Below are 13,306 nucleotides of genomic sequence, written 5' to 3'. Positions count from 1 at the left end.
TCTAGCCAACGGTTTAAATATGTCGTCAACAGTGTCTTAGTACATACAGGATTTTGACCTCTTGTGTTTCCGTACGCTAGTGCTGTAATGCGGAAATTGAAAGATGAACAATGTGCATTTATTGTGTGGATTCTAACCTCGTGGGTGTTTCAAGACCGAATGCTCAGTTAATGACGGAGGCTCTACTCCGTAGTTGATCCTCGATTGCAAACGAAGCTGTTTCGCCATTCTTTTGAAAATAGGCGAGAATGACAATACCGAGGGAGGGACAAGACGAAGAAGTGAGAGACAGACGTTAGCTGTCGTTCCCATCCTGGCCATCCTGGTTATCCTTCTGTCCCTGACCCTGCTTCTCAGCCTGTGTGAGAGTAGCATTCCCATAGCTAGCGATTTTCGTCTTCAACCAATAAAAATGGCGTTGGGCCTGTCTCTCCGAGATGCCCACACATTTTGCAACGGCAGCGTAGTCGACCTGCAACAAACTGAGCAAAAGCTAGCGAGAGATTAGAGATGGGGGACTGAATATCCATGACTGACTCGGACACCTGATTGAGTAAGGCAGTGCAGTAGAAATTCGTGGTTTTTGTCAAAACCTGTTGCAGGCCGTCCACGTTTGAGAGCGGACTTTTTGGGTTGAGGTGGATTGCTTGGAGTCATATCTTGGGGTTGAGAGATGAGTGTGCTTGTGCGTAGATGGGGTTCTTGTTTTTGACTGTTGGGAAGTGCTGGGGGTGAACTAGGTACAAATGATAAATAGAGAGATATTCTAGGCTTCGTTTGTCTAAGGTTGATTAATGGTAAGAACAAACTCGTGGGTAAACAGATATCAAAGCAAGTGGGTTCATACTTTGTTTGTATGAGAAAGACATATGATAGCAGGGTTATGCTAAGGAGTGTGCAGCTTAGTACTACATGGGAACAGATTATCAGATCATCAGGTTCAGAGGTAGGTCTAAGAGTATTTATTTCATGGTACTACAGATGGAGAGGGAAGGAAGCAACATGTGAAGTAAACAGGTAGTTATGGCAACGATCTATAGAAACAAAACAAAGATCTCAATGTGATGGCATGTGATCGCACACTCAGGACTCAGGACTGAGTCCAAATACCCATCATGGCATCAAATTCAAAGAAATTCAACTCGAGGACTCGAGAGTCAAGGAGTTGAGGTAAGTATGTTTCAAAAATTCCCAAGCAAGCCGCGAGGCTCACTTGAAGCAGTCAAGTTGGTAGTTTTCAACTAGCAAAAACACGATCTCGGATGTCTCCTCACTGATACGCGTCAAGCCCTTGCACTAGGATGGAGAAGAAAGAAAAAAGAGGACCAAGCCGGGGGGAGGACCAGCTATTTATACTTCCCCGTGGCTTAAGGCAGCAGCAAGCAAAGGTTGGTGACAATCACGGACTATAGATATTCCGAAGCAAAAGTAGACGCCAATAGCCGTGAATAGCCGTGAGAAAGCGCAGATATCGGGGTTAAGGCGGTGTTAAGTTGGCGGAAGAGGTGGTTTGTGGACAGATTTGGAAGGCGGTATTATAGTGCCAACATTAGATGCCATGCTGGGGGGAATAATTTCATCACTGGAGCTGCTGCTGCAGTATATGACAAGTTGCACTGGATTCTAGGCTTGCGATCTTTTATTGAGAGGGTGTATGTCGACTATCCTATGGTGAAGGATTTTCGGATCTTGCTTTGGACATCAACTTATAGCTCAAGCTCTCCTCGCAAGTGACAAAAGCTACAAGCCCCAAGGATTCTCATTTAAGATATCGGTCGAACGTTCATCTAGTGGCCACGAAAGTGGCATGCACCCTATCATCTTGAATCCAGCTTTCGTCTCCAACTTCCCACCTCTAGCTCGGTTTACTCCAGAACAGCCATTCCATATTCAGATCATCCACGGTGATGCCGTGATATCTTTACCAGAAGACACACTAGTTCCCGGGATGATGCTGCTTGGACCATGGCTCAACATCGGAAGCAGCCGTAACTGTCCAATCCAGGGCCTCTACAAGCCCGGCCACGTTCTCACATTACAAGGTCATTTTGAATTCGATGCGTTCGCCACTGCTGAGCTCTGTCATCAATTTGCAAATCAATTTCACTGGCCTGCGGACTTGCTTGCCTCGCATTTAGAAAATATCAGGCGCTCTGTTGTGCCTGGCAATGATGATGATGACGACTCCAAGATAGCGGCGGAGGCAGTCCTCTTATTTTTCGCGGGGGAAGACTGGACTTTGGGCGCAGATATCAATTCATCCTCATCCTGATTGCATTATCCAACCTTGCCCAGGTGGAAGTGTTTGATTATCTTCGATGGCGGGTGCCCTCGGAGAACTAGGCCGATGTCCCCGCAGCCTCGGCTGAACCCCCGATCCATACGTTCACGTCCTCGCACTTGTGACTGAAATGTGGCTATCAAATCAATATCAAAATCAGCTATACGCGGTCTTCTTTGCAAATCATGGCGGGCTCCAGCTCACGATCTACCAACGCGTAAGTGTGCAATGCGTCTGCATTTCCGGCTGCGGGGGATCATGTATGATAACAACCGGACAGATGCGAAACATGCCGAAAACGCAAAGTAAAATGTTCCGGTGATAAACCTTGTCGTGCTTGTATCAAACACAACTGGGAATGCACTTTCGGTCATTCCGGCCGCAGACGGTTTTCTGAAGCGTACGTTCATGTGCGTCGTAGGCTCTGGCCAGTCTTGCTGATTGTCAAATAGCCAAGTGAAACATCTCTTGGAAAAAGTACGAACCTATGAAGAGCAGCTGAGCTCAAACTGTAAGGGGTCCGGTCTCTTCATTGCATTCTTCAGTAGTACCAGATGAGACCACAGGCCGTCAATCTGCGCAACGAAGTCCTTCCAGTCAGAGGCAAACTGAGCTATTATATACCGATAACGATCCTTCTATAAGTCCGGGTAACTTGACATCGTTTTCTTCTTCCTGGTCTGCTTGCGAATATGAACTGACTCTACGCGAAGCAACGGACCTGACCTCCGGGCCTGCATTCGAGTCTCAAGTTAGATCGCTTCTTGACAGGTCGCATTCTAGTGACCGCAGCTTTCATGGATCTACTTCAAATTTTCAATATCGGGCTGATCGATTACCTCAGTGGACGTCGGTCAAAGAGCTCGTTGACAATGTTGCTGGAGTAACTTTCCCGTCTTTGGAGGAATCACAGCACTTGCTTGATCAATTCCTTTTCTATCTTGGCGTGAGCCAGCATTTCTTTGACCCACGATCTTTCTCGGACGATCTTATGTTGCTATTTCAGAGCCCGGAGACAAGACAACAGCAGATCAACTCTCCTTGGTTTACAGAATATCTTTTGGTCATGGCCATGGCAAAGCTCATGGATGTAAAACATCCCACATCACAGACACCTGGAACGGACTTGTTCGCTGAAGCCTTGAAGCGTCTTCCTCCGTTGCATCATATGGGCGGGGAAGGTGTTGTCGCCGTCGAGATACTGACTCTGATTGCTACATATCTACAGTGGTGTGACCGTAAACACGATGCATATCTCTATGTAAGTTGTGTAAGATCCACAATACTCTTGCACGGTATCATTGACATGTGGTAGATTGGACTCGCACTGCGGCTTGCCATTGCTCTTGGGTGCAATCTGCGGGAAGTCGACCAACGCTGCCTCCCTTCTCAAAGTGCCCACAGATTAAGACTCTGGTGGACAGTGTACATGCTCGACAGGTAGGCCCTTTAGCAACTTTCGGGGCTTGGCACTCAACTTACACTTCTAGGCGCCTCTCTTCAGGTCTCGGGCTGGCTGCAGGGGCCGATGAACGACAGCTACGCACTGAACTCCCGCGGAATGCGATGGGGTTCCAGTCACCAGTTGCCCTTGCCATCAATGTCCGTATTGCGCGTGTCACTGATGACATAATGTCAAGTAAGATATATACCGTTGTGTTATTAACGTCATGCTCATACATCTACAACAGCTCTGTATGGCAATAAGTCAATCACCCAACTGGAATTGGTCCAAAAGATCCAGGGAATTCTCCAAGAACTGCATGACACAGGCCGATCATTCCCTAAATCTTTGGTGTTGGACTTCAATCGACCTTTACAATCGGTAACTCGCACAGGTGCATCATTATACCTAATGCTGTTTCAGGTGGGACTATCACCAACAGAAAATATTATTGGTATTGTTCCTGATTCGTTATTAGGCCATCATCCTATGCACACGGCCAATATTACTTCAAAGAGCTCGGTTTGAAGCTCAGAGCCAACAGCAGTCGCGATCTACTGAACCGGCGCCGAGTATGCTGCTGCGTCTCTGTGATACATGTGACGAGGCAGCCACCAGAAGTCTCGCAATACTTGAATCACTTCGTCTCCAGCAAACCATCCGTGAGTCCTACCAGTGCTCCAACTAACGGACCCTACACCCCCAGTTTATGTTTCGCATGTTTAGTTATTCAAATCAAGAGCTGACATAAACATAAGCCCGGTATGGCTTTTTTGATCTGGACGCAACATTCTCCGCTGCATTTGTTCTGGTCATGGTGGGCTTCTTGGACAAATCACAGAGTCAACCACCGCCAGCGCTTGATCAAGCATCAAAAGTACTTCGATTTCTATCAAAGTCTGGCAATCTGGCTGCCGAGCGACGCCTGCAGGATATTGCACAATCTTATTCGCACGTTTGGCCGAATCATGTTTTCGATGCAAATACCTCGCACAGCGATGCAGCTACCCAAGACACGACCCAGACATTTACAATAAGTCCAGGCTCAAGACAAGATGCCTTGTTGGCTTCCTTAGATCCTCCACCATATATGACTGTAGCCTCAAGTGGCCGGGGTGACCATCAAGATGAAATCAGGTTACTCGAGCCATGGTCTAACATGGATGTCCCAGACGCAATGTTTGATATGCAGGGAGACTGGAATCTAGATCTTTCCGGAGAAGCAGAAGGGATTTATTCTAGTTTCCATAATCCGACATTACCACTGACCGGGGTTGACTACATCGACTGGTTGGAGATTGAGAAAGTATTCAACGGTCCATAGAGCGGATAGAGAAGACTTTATCTCGTGATAAATTCCCTTCGTAACATCCTAATTGATAAATTCCCTTCGTAACATTCTAATTCAAGAAGAAATCCGCATGTTTTATATATATTGAATGTGGTTCTTTGTTAGTGATCTTGGTTGGGCCTGTCGTTCTCCAGCATTCGATACATATAACCCGCTTCTTTTCCAATGAGAGCTAACTTATGGCTCTATTCCCATGCTTCTGTTGTTAGAAGGTAAAAAAAGCTACTTCCTCGCATGTAATCATTGCTCTAGCTGATCTTCACTCTCGTGTTGACTTGTAATCTTGACTACTATCACGTGATCATACCAATCTCACCGTTCCTGTCCCTCGCCGGCAACATGCACAGCAGTTGGAGTCCGATTGTTCCTTATTTCGTCGTGTCAGGCATTTCGAGCCGATCCTCAATTGTCAAGTGTAATGCTCTTTTAACTCTAAACCTCTCACTGTGTCAAAACCCCACCGCCGAATCGTCTGATAGCTTCCCCGCAATCGCGTCCCTCGCGCCGAACGATGCCCACACTCGCTGTGTTCCCACGTGGGTAAAAACAGCAGTTTACACCAGGCCCATCAGACCGGCATACCGAGAGTAACAAGACAGAACGCACAATATAATTACGGTACTGGGGTTGGACCGCAGAGGCAACCGCAAGCATGGAGGCCGACTGGGATGAGCTGTCGCGTATTCCAATGCCGCCGCCGAGTCCCCATGCCATGCCCACTGTGGCAACGGCGACGGCATTTGACGATATGATGGAACTTTTATGGACAGGCAACGAATATGTAAGTGTTGATGCCGGGCCGATTTCCGAGGCGGGATGCTGATGATTGTGTTCGATTCGCCAGGGCAGGGTCTCTTCCTTTTATGGACCAGAATTGCAACGTTATACCTCTGTTCGAGCCCATCCAGTTTCTGAAGGTGCAGTACAGCAGATAATATTTCACGAACGAGGTGTGATTTCGCTGTCCTCAAAGAGTGTGCACATGATTACTCGACGGGGCTTGACACAGTGGCACCTTACCCACGATGAGATGGTCGACCTCCGCTGTATGAGTTTCACCGCCCAGACCAATCGAATCCTTGTTGCAGGTTCTCAGCGCGTGATGTTCACGGTAGACATTGACAAGGGCACAATTGTCGAGAAGCTGCCCACCGAGCACGGCTACACAATTATGAAAAAGAGTCGGTATCTTTGTGCTGCAACAGATACCGGATCAGTCAATGCCCTCAGTCTCTCAGACTTCAGCGTTGTCAAGTCATGGAAAGCTCATGGAACAGGTGTTAATGATATGGATGCGCGGAATGACTTGCTGGTCACCTGTGGCTTCTCAGTTCGCCATCTCGGATCCCCAATCGTGGATCCCCTGGCCAACGTTTATGACTTGAAAACCTTGACACCGCTGCCTCCCATTCCGTTCCATGCTGGAGCAGCATACGTGCGCATGCATCCCAAACTTCACACCACGAGCTTCGTGGCTTCCCAAACAGGTCAACTCCAAGTGATAGATCTCATGAATCCCAATTCGGTCAACCTGAGACAAGCCAATGTGTCACTTGTGCTCGGTATTGACCTGTCACCATCAGGAGAAGCATTGGCTATTAACGATGCCGAATGCTCCATTCACCTATGGGGCTCACCCACTAAGGTTCATTTCAATGAATTGAGCAAGGAGACGGAATTTGCCGAGGTTCCCACCCGACCTCCTCAAGTAGAGTGGTCTTCCGAATCTCCGTTGAACATAGTTGGGATGCCTTATTACCACGAACGTCTCTTTTCGGCGTGGCCAAGCCATTTGCTTTTTGAGGTTGGCAGTCCGGCGGCTCCGCTGGATCAGTCCATGTTGCCATATTTACGCCCCGCAGAGATGGGACATCATGCTCCAAACCCGAGAAAGACTCGTCGATACCAAATAGAAAACACTCGTGCATTGACCATGGCAGAGCCAGCTCTTATTGCCCCAAAGTTTCTGAGTGAAAAGGCTCGAGATTATAGCAAATCAGACGGCTTGGTTGGCGATACTGCAGAGGCATTGGCGGGGGCAAAGATCAACGGAGAGAGCGATGACGATCCATTACTCAAATACAGCAACGTAGAGATCAAATACAGCCGATTCGGTGTCGATGACTTTGATTTCAGGTACGTCCTTCCCTTCTTCATTTGCTGCCCTTCGCTCACGTTCGCTACAGGTTCTACAACAAAACCTCATTCTCCGGACTTGAGACTCACATCGCCAACTCTTTTACTAATTCTCTTCTCCAGCTTTTCAAATTCATCCCACTTTTCCGAAATCTCGCCCTGAATCATGCAGCTGGATCGTGCATTTTTGAACATTGTCTCTTGTGTGAACTGGGCTATTTGTTCGACATGCTTGAGAAGGCAAACGGGCAGAATTGTCAGGCCACCAACCTTCTGAAGACATTCAGCAGTTTCCGAGAAGCCTCAAATCTGGGCCTCTTGGAAGAGAACCTCACCAACAAATCCCTCTCAACTGCGATCCAAGCAGTCAATCGCTTTTTCTTGACTCAAATAGCTCAAGACTTCCGGATGATTCAGCCTAATTCTGAAGAGCTCGATCAGCGCTTAGCCACCATTGCGTCCGAGTCTATTCGGTGCATGTTCTGCCAGAACGAAATTGTGCGCCCTGGAAATTCACTCGCCAATGAACTGATTTACCCGAATATCGACATGAAACACGCACGACGGAATCCGCTTTTCCGCTTCTCCAATATCCTACGTGCAAGTATCGAGCGAGAGACACAAAACCGAGGATGGTGCAATTATTGTCGTCGCTACCAGCAAGTGACCATTCGCAAGACCATCCACCGTATGCCTTTGATTCTCGTCCTCAATGCCGCTCTGACCAACCCTCTCTGCCGTCGGCTTTGGGCAATCCCAGGGTGGTTGCCCGACGCCGTTGGAATTCTCGTTGATGCTAGTGGACAGGTGATGTGCTTTGAGGGTGATGATCTTCGCCTCCGAATCCAAAATCAAACACCCGGGCTCGCGGTATATGATCTGATTGGCTTAGTTGCAGAAATTGACATCCCGGAACATCAAAAGGCCCATTTGGTGTCTTTCGTCAATGTTTCTATTTCGGGTGCTGAGTCTGAAGAACAAGGCAAATGGCACCTGTTCAATGACTTTTTAGTCACGGAGGTCGAGAGAGATGAAGCGCTCCGATTTACGCAGCCTTGGAAACAACCTTGCGTGCTGGCTTACCAAGTGAGAGACCCACGCCATGTCGTAGATGACTCTTGGAAGAACATTCTCGACAAAACCCTGCTATTCCGCGAGTGGTCTTTGAAGTAAGTTTTTTTCACATCATTAAGTTTGAGAATAGAAATACTAACAGTCGTCTTGTTCTAGTGGCGGCCGTCCGGTTGAGTCGTGTCAAACTCTCACTGAGGACGAAATGCCAAAGCCCGGGACACCTGTCGCATTGGATACCGAGTTTGTTGATCTAGAAAAAGCAGAGATTGACGTCAAAGCAGACGGATCACAGGAAATGGTACGCCCCAACAAGAGCGGGCTGGCCCGTGTTTCCGTCTTACGCGGTGTGGGTGTTCATGAAGGAGTCCCCTTCATTGATGACTATATTACCATCCGTGAGCCAATTGTGGACTATGTTACCCAATATTCCGGCATCAAGCCTGGTGACTTGGATCCGCGAGCCAGTGAACACAATCTTGTCCCACTCAAGGTTGCTTACAAGAAGCTTTGGCTGCTTCTCAACCTCGGCTGTATATTTGTTGGTCACGGTCTAGCTTCTGATTTCCGCAAAATCAACATTCAAGTGCCCAAGGCACAAACCGTGGACACACAGTACCTCTTCTTCCACCCCGGGAAGAATCGGCGTCTCAGTCTCAGGTACCTGGCCTGGGCTGTCTTCAAGGAGCACATACAAGAGGAACCCTCACCCGAAACCGTACAAGGTCATGATTCGATCGAGGATGCTCGCATGGCTTTACGTCTGTGGAAAAAATTCCAGGAATACGAGGATGCAGGTATTGTCTCGCAAATGCTTGAAGAGATCTTCCGCGAAGGCTCGAAGCTAGGATTCCGCCCACCTCCTAAGAATGGAGGCACTGTCGCCGTTCTCTCTCGACCTGGCACCGCTGTCACCATGCAGAATGACAGCGGTCGCAACACTCCTAGCACCCCTGACACACGGTCCGTGGTGCCAGTCACCACAACATCAGCCGTTCCCATCACTGGATCACCCAGTGCCCCTACCACCCCTCGCCAGGCTTTCCGGCGATCCATTGCCTTGACCCCGAGTAATGGGAGCTTTTCTGGGCCTGGTACGGGTGACTTTTTTGGCAGTCCACTTCGATAGATGAATATTATTACTTTTTTTTCACTCTCTTTTGACTCTTTCGGCATCCTGCGTGCCGCGAAAGTTAGATAACTATGACAAACTCAGCGTATGGATACGTAGGTAACTATAGTGTAGCTCTTTTAGACTACAAGGATATAAGAGACTTACTATACACACACCTTCAAATTACTAGCTACACACCCGCCCTCAGCCATAGAGTAAAGGTCTGTCACATGATACCGCCGCTATGCTTTAGTTTTTATGAAGCTATTCGGATAAAAGATGACACTATTGATCTTACAGATATTGCATTTCTAAAGAAAAGTACCGAATGAAAGGGTGTATAAAAAGCTGGACAGTTGGACATGTATTGTACTTAAAGATTCTAGCCCAAGGATAGACTAAGCTGGACCTGAAGCATTCGACATTAATGTTACAATGTATATGTCAAAGCTATGTTGCCTTCAGATTAGAAATGAAAGCCAATTGAAGGCATAGATCCATGGATGATGACATGACGTAACCCATGTTCTGCCGGCAGTTTGATTTCCTACCGAGTCGGGAGTTGAAAAACAACGGGTGGTATGCCCGTATAAGAAGGCGGTACAGTAGTGCTTAAACCCAAAGACCGTGCGGAAGGCGGTCAACTCAACTCAATTGACCATCTTCGTCACTTACAAACCCCTCATTTATTACCCCACCTCCTTACGCCGCAATGTCGCGACACCGTATTAAGGATATCGATTACGACGATGACGATTTCTATGACGAGGATGCACCCGCTGACCCAGAGGAACAGGAGTTCTTGCAACAGTGTACAGCCGCTGTTTTGCAACAGCTCGGTGCCGGGCAACCCTCAGTGACCGCCACGAAAGGAGAAGTCCAAGACGCATTATGGCACTACTACAATGATATCGAGAAATCGGTCAACTATTTGAGAGGTATGTTCAATTTGCGCAGATACTGCATATCACATCATATTACCTATGGCGGGTTTCTGGGTTCGATTGTTTGTTGTCAAATTTAGCTAACCGAAGTTCTGCATGCAGGAAAGAGAGAGAAGGAGGCTACGAAGCTGCAGAAATCGAAGATTCAATCAGGTAAGCAGTGTTCATGGGGTAATTGTTATCCTAAAGTGTCGTCGCTGGGCTCGGGCTTTGGGGCACAAGATATTCTGCGCGTCCCGATCAGGAGTGCTGCTGTTCCTTGCGAATGAAAATGTATGTATCTGGTGCAAATACATTCCATGTGATCTATAGAGACTCGAAACTAATACCATAGAAGCTTGAACAATGTTCTAACAGGTCTTCCAGTGCCAGCATACCCTGCTCCTCCTTCTACAGCACACTTTTCGGCTGCCGATTTCTTTCGCGATTGTCCCTGGCTCAACGTTCCCTCTCATCGAAAATCGGATATCCTGATTGAGCCGCTTTTTCCACGTTTGGGGCTCTTGGGAGGCGCACCGGAAAATGGTGGAAAACTTTCCAAATTGGCCGCCCTAGCTGCAGCCCGGAAGAAGAAAGAGGCCGAGAAAACACCATCCCTACCGGAGACTTCGACTTCGTCAACTCCTAAACCTGAACAACCTAAGACGTCCTCGCTTGATCATTCGGGCACATCGCGCTCCCTTCGTGACAGACTTGCAGCTAGCGGGAGGTCGACACCAAAACCTTCAGAGGGCCCTGGATCTCTCCGTCATGTCGCAACCCCAAGCTCATCGCATTCTATACCGAAGCAGCCCGATTCCGAGAACAGAAGGCCATCAGTGTTTAAGGCTTCGGAATCAACGCAACGGGAGGTGCTTGAAGCGAAAGAGGAACCAGTATCCCAGCAAACACTGCCTACTATTCGAGCCTCACCCTCAACATTTGCCAGCACTATCGTTGGCGCAGCAACGGGCCCGACAGCAGCTGAGCCCAGCCACTTACACTCCAACAGTTCAGACCTGTTGAGGATCTATGGACAGGATCATGCTGAACCTTTTGACTTTGCAGCGCCCAGCCCCGACGATGTCGTTCTCAACGCACAGAACACAGCGAAAGGTTTGGCGGTCCGCAGGAAGGTTTAAAGGCATTTGCCTAATAATATGTAGGTATGAAATCGAAATCAGCCGCATCGAAATCGGCAGCGGTGAAGAAAGGCCAGTCTGATCTGGCAGGTGGCATGAAGGATCTCTCAGTGGAGGATAAAGTGACAGTCAAGAGCAAGAATCTTGATGTTATATCAGAGTATAAGAAGTCCACCCGCAAGCGGTCCGCAAACTTTGTGGTTATTGGTAAGTCGATCTCCACTGGCAACAAGGTGAGGCCCTGGACTGACTCATATCCAATATAGGTCATGTTGATGCCGGAAAGAGCACTCTCATGGGACGGTTGTTAGCAGATCAAGGTGCTATCGACCAACGGACACTAGATAGGTATCGGCGAGAGGCCGAGAAGATCGGCAAGGGCTCATTCGCGCTAGCCTGGGTCATGGACCAAGGGTCTGAGGAGAGAGCACGAGGCGTGACAATAGATATCGCCACCAACCAGTTTGAGACTGATAAGACAGCCTTTACCATTGTGGATGCACCAGGTCACCGTGACTTTGTCCCGAACATGATCGCTGGTGCCAGTCAGGCAGACTTTGCTGTTCTGGTCATCGATTCCAGTGTAGGCAATTTTGAGTCGGGGTTGAAGGGTCAGACTAAGGAACACGCTCTGTTGGTGCGCAGTATGGGCGTTCAAAAGATTGTGGTGGCCGTGAACAAGATGGATACCGTGCAATGGGATCATGAACGATTCGAGGAGATTGAACAGCAGATCTCCGCGTTCTTGACAACTGCGGGCTTCCAGGACAGCAACATTTCATTTGTGCCGTGCTCAGGGTCTCTGGGAGACAACATTTCTCGCCGGACTGACGACCCTCATGCATCCTGGTACACAGGTCGCACATTGATCGAAGAGCTGGAAACGTCGGAGCCATACACACACGCCCTCGAAAAGCCTTTGCGTATGACGATTGGTGATGTCTTCCGAGGTGGCGTGCAAAGTCCGCTTTCCATCTCTGGCCGTATTGATGCAGGCAGTTTGCAGATGGGCGACCATATCCTGATCATGCCTAGTGGTGAAACAGCAACGGTGCGCAGTTTGGAGGTGGACAGCGAGCCAAGTGACTGGGCCGTGGCAGGTCAAAACGTCGTTTTAAACATCGCCAATATCGACCCTATTCACCTCCGTTCCGGTGACGTTGTCTGCCGTCCTTCCTCTCCCATTCCTACCATCACTTCTTTCACCGCCAAGGTTCTGGCCTTCGAACACCTGATGCCCATGCAAGTGGATGTCCACCGTGGTCGTCTACATGTACCGGGTCGCATCAGCAAGTTGGTCGCCTCTCTAGACAAAGCGTCAGGAGCAGATATCAAGAAACGCCCTAAGATTGTGGGACCGGGTGTCGTGGCGCGTGTTGTGGTTGAAATGGATCAAGCTGTTCCTCTAGAAGCACCGACGAGGATTGTCCTGCGCGCGGGAGGCTCAACAGTGGCTGCTGGTTTATTGGAATAAGTTGATTTAATCGAAATCCATCTCATTCGTGATATGCCACAATTACTCGTCGTCGGTGGCACGTTATTGTTCATCTAGAGTAAGACACTAAAAAAAATATATATATCACAGAATAATATTCGATCTAGAGCTCGCCAGCTGGTGATTATGTCTTGAATAGATTTCAGATACTACTATAGGAAGATTTAAGCTCAATCATTGAATAATTATTCGATTGTGTATCACTGGTAGTGCCATTAGAGTTAGACTCATAAAGCTCTATACCCAGGGCATGGTGGGTGCTTTGTGCCACGACCTACTCGGGAGATCCCCGGCCCAAATCTAGGCCCGCTGTACGGGGGTATACAACATACCTCACCTGCTCTCTCCA

At 48.5% G+C, this 13,306-nt stretch overlaps 5 protein-coding genes across 5 annotated transcripts; 4 read left to right on the top strand and 1 right to left on the bottom strand.

Annotated features, from left to right (window-relative positions):
- Positions 1-295: 295 nt before the first annotated feature.
- Positions 296-657, bottom strand: N7518_004691 (uncharacterized protein; the record flags this gene model as incomplete). The annotated part of the gene is made up of 2 exons (XM_057185618.1): positions 296-472; positions 538-657. 2 exons carry the CDS (start codon positions 655-657, stop codon positions 296-298), a joined length of 297 nt encoding a protein of 98 aa, XP_057042388.1.
- Positions 658-1,464: 807 nt separating this feature from the next.
- On the top strand, positions 1,465-2,272 carry N7518_004690 (uncharacterized protein; the record flags this gene model as incomplete). The annotated part of the gene is made up of 2 exons (XM_057185617.1): positions 1,465-1,652; positions 1,678-2,272. Coding segments are annotated over 2 exons (783 nt in total), but the record flags the coding sequence as incomplete, so codon positions are not given.
- Positions 2,273-2,466: 194 nt separating this feature from the next.
- N7518_004689 (transcriptional regulator family TF) lies at positions 2,467-5,049 on the top strand (the record flags this gene model as incomplete). Its single annotated transcript, XM_057185616.1, has 9 exons — positions 2,467-2,498; positions 2,562-2,681; positions 2,734-2,792; positions 2,995-3,542; positions 3,597-3,721; positions 3,772-3,920; positions 3,973-4,106; positions 4,204-4,387; positions 4,484-5,049. The coding sequence occupies 9 exons, from the start codon at positions 2,467-2,469 to the stop codon at positions 5,047-5,049; spliced, it is 1,917 nt and encodes a 638-aa protein (XP_057042386.1).
- A 679-nt stretch (positions 5,050-5,728) lies between these two features.
- Positions 5,729-9,412, top strand: pan2n2 (poly(A)-specific ribonuclease; the record flags this gene model as incomplete). Its single annotated transcript, XM_057185615.1, has 4 exons — positions 5,729-5,857; positions 5,921-7,212; positions 7,263-8,381; positions 8,443-9,412. 4 exons carry the CDS (start codon positions 5,729-5,731, stop codon positions 9,410-9,412), a joined length of 3,510 nt encoding a protein of 1,169 aa, XP_057042385.1.
- A 697-nt stretch (positions 9,413-10,109) lies between these two features.
- Positions 10,110-12,936, top strand: N7518_004687 (putative translation elongation factor EF-1 subunit; the record flags this gene model as incomplete). Its single annotated transcript, XM_057185614.1, has 5 exons — positions 10,110-10,335; positions 10,444-10,494; positions 10,708-11,436; positions 11,487-11,669; positions 11,729-12,936. 5 exons carry the CDS (start codon positions 10,110-10,112, stop codon positions 12,934-12,936), a joined length of 2,397 nt encoding a protein of 798 aa, XP_057042384.1.
- Positions 12,937-13,306: the final 370 nt, after the last annotated feature.

Source organism: Penicillium psychrosexuale (genome assembly GCF_028828465.1).
Source record: "Penicillium psychrosexuale strain IBT 29551 chromosome Unknown utg000003l, whole genome shotgun sequence".
NCBI lineage: Eukaryota > Fungi > Ascomycota > Eurotiomycetes > Eurotiales > Aspergillaceae > Penicillium > Penicillium psychrosexuale.
The sequence above is the reverse complement of the archived record's forward strand: the minus strand, read 5'-3'. Positions and strand labels throughout refer to the sequence as shown.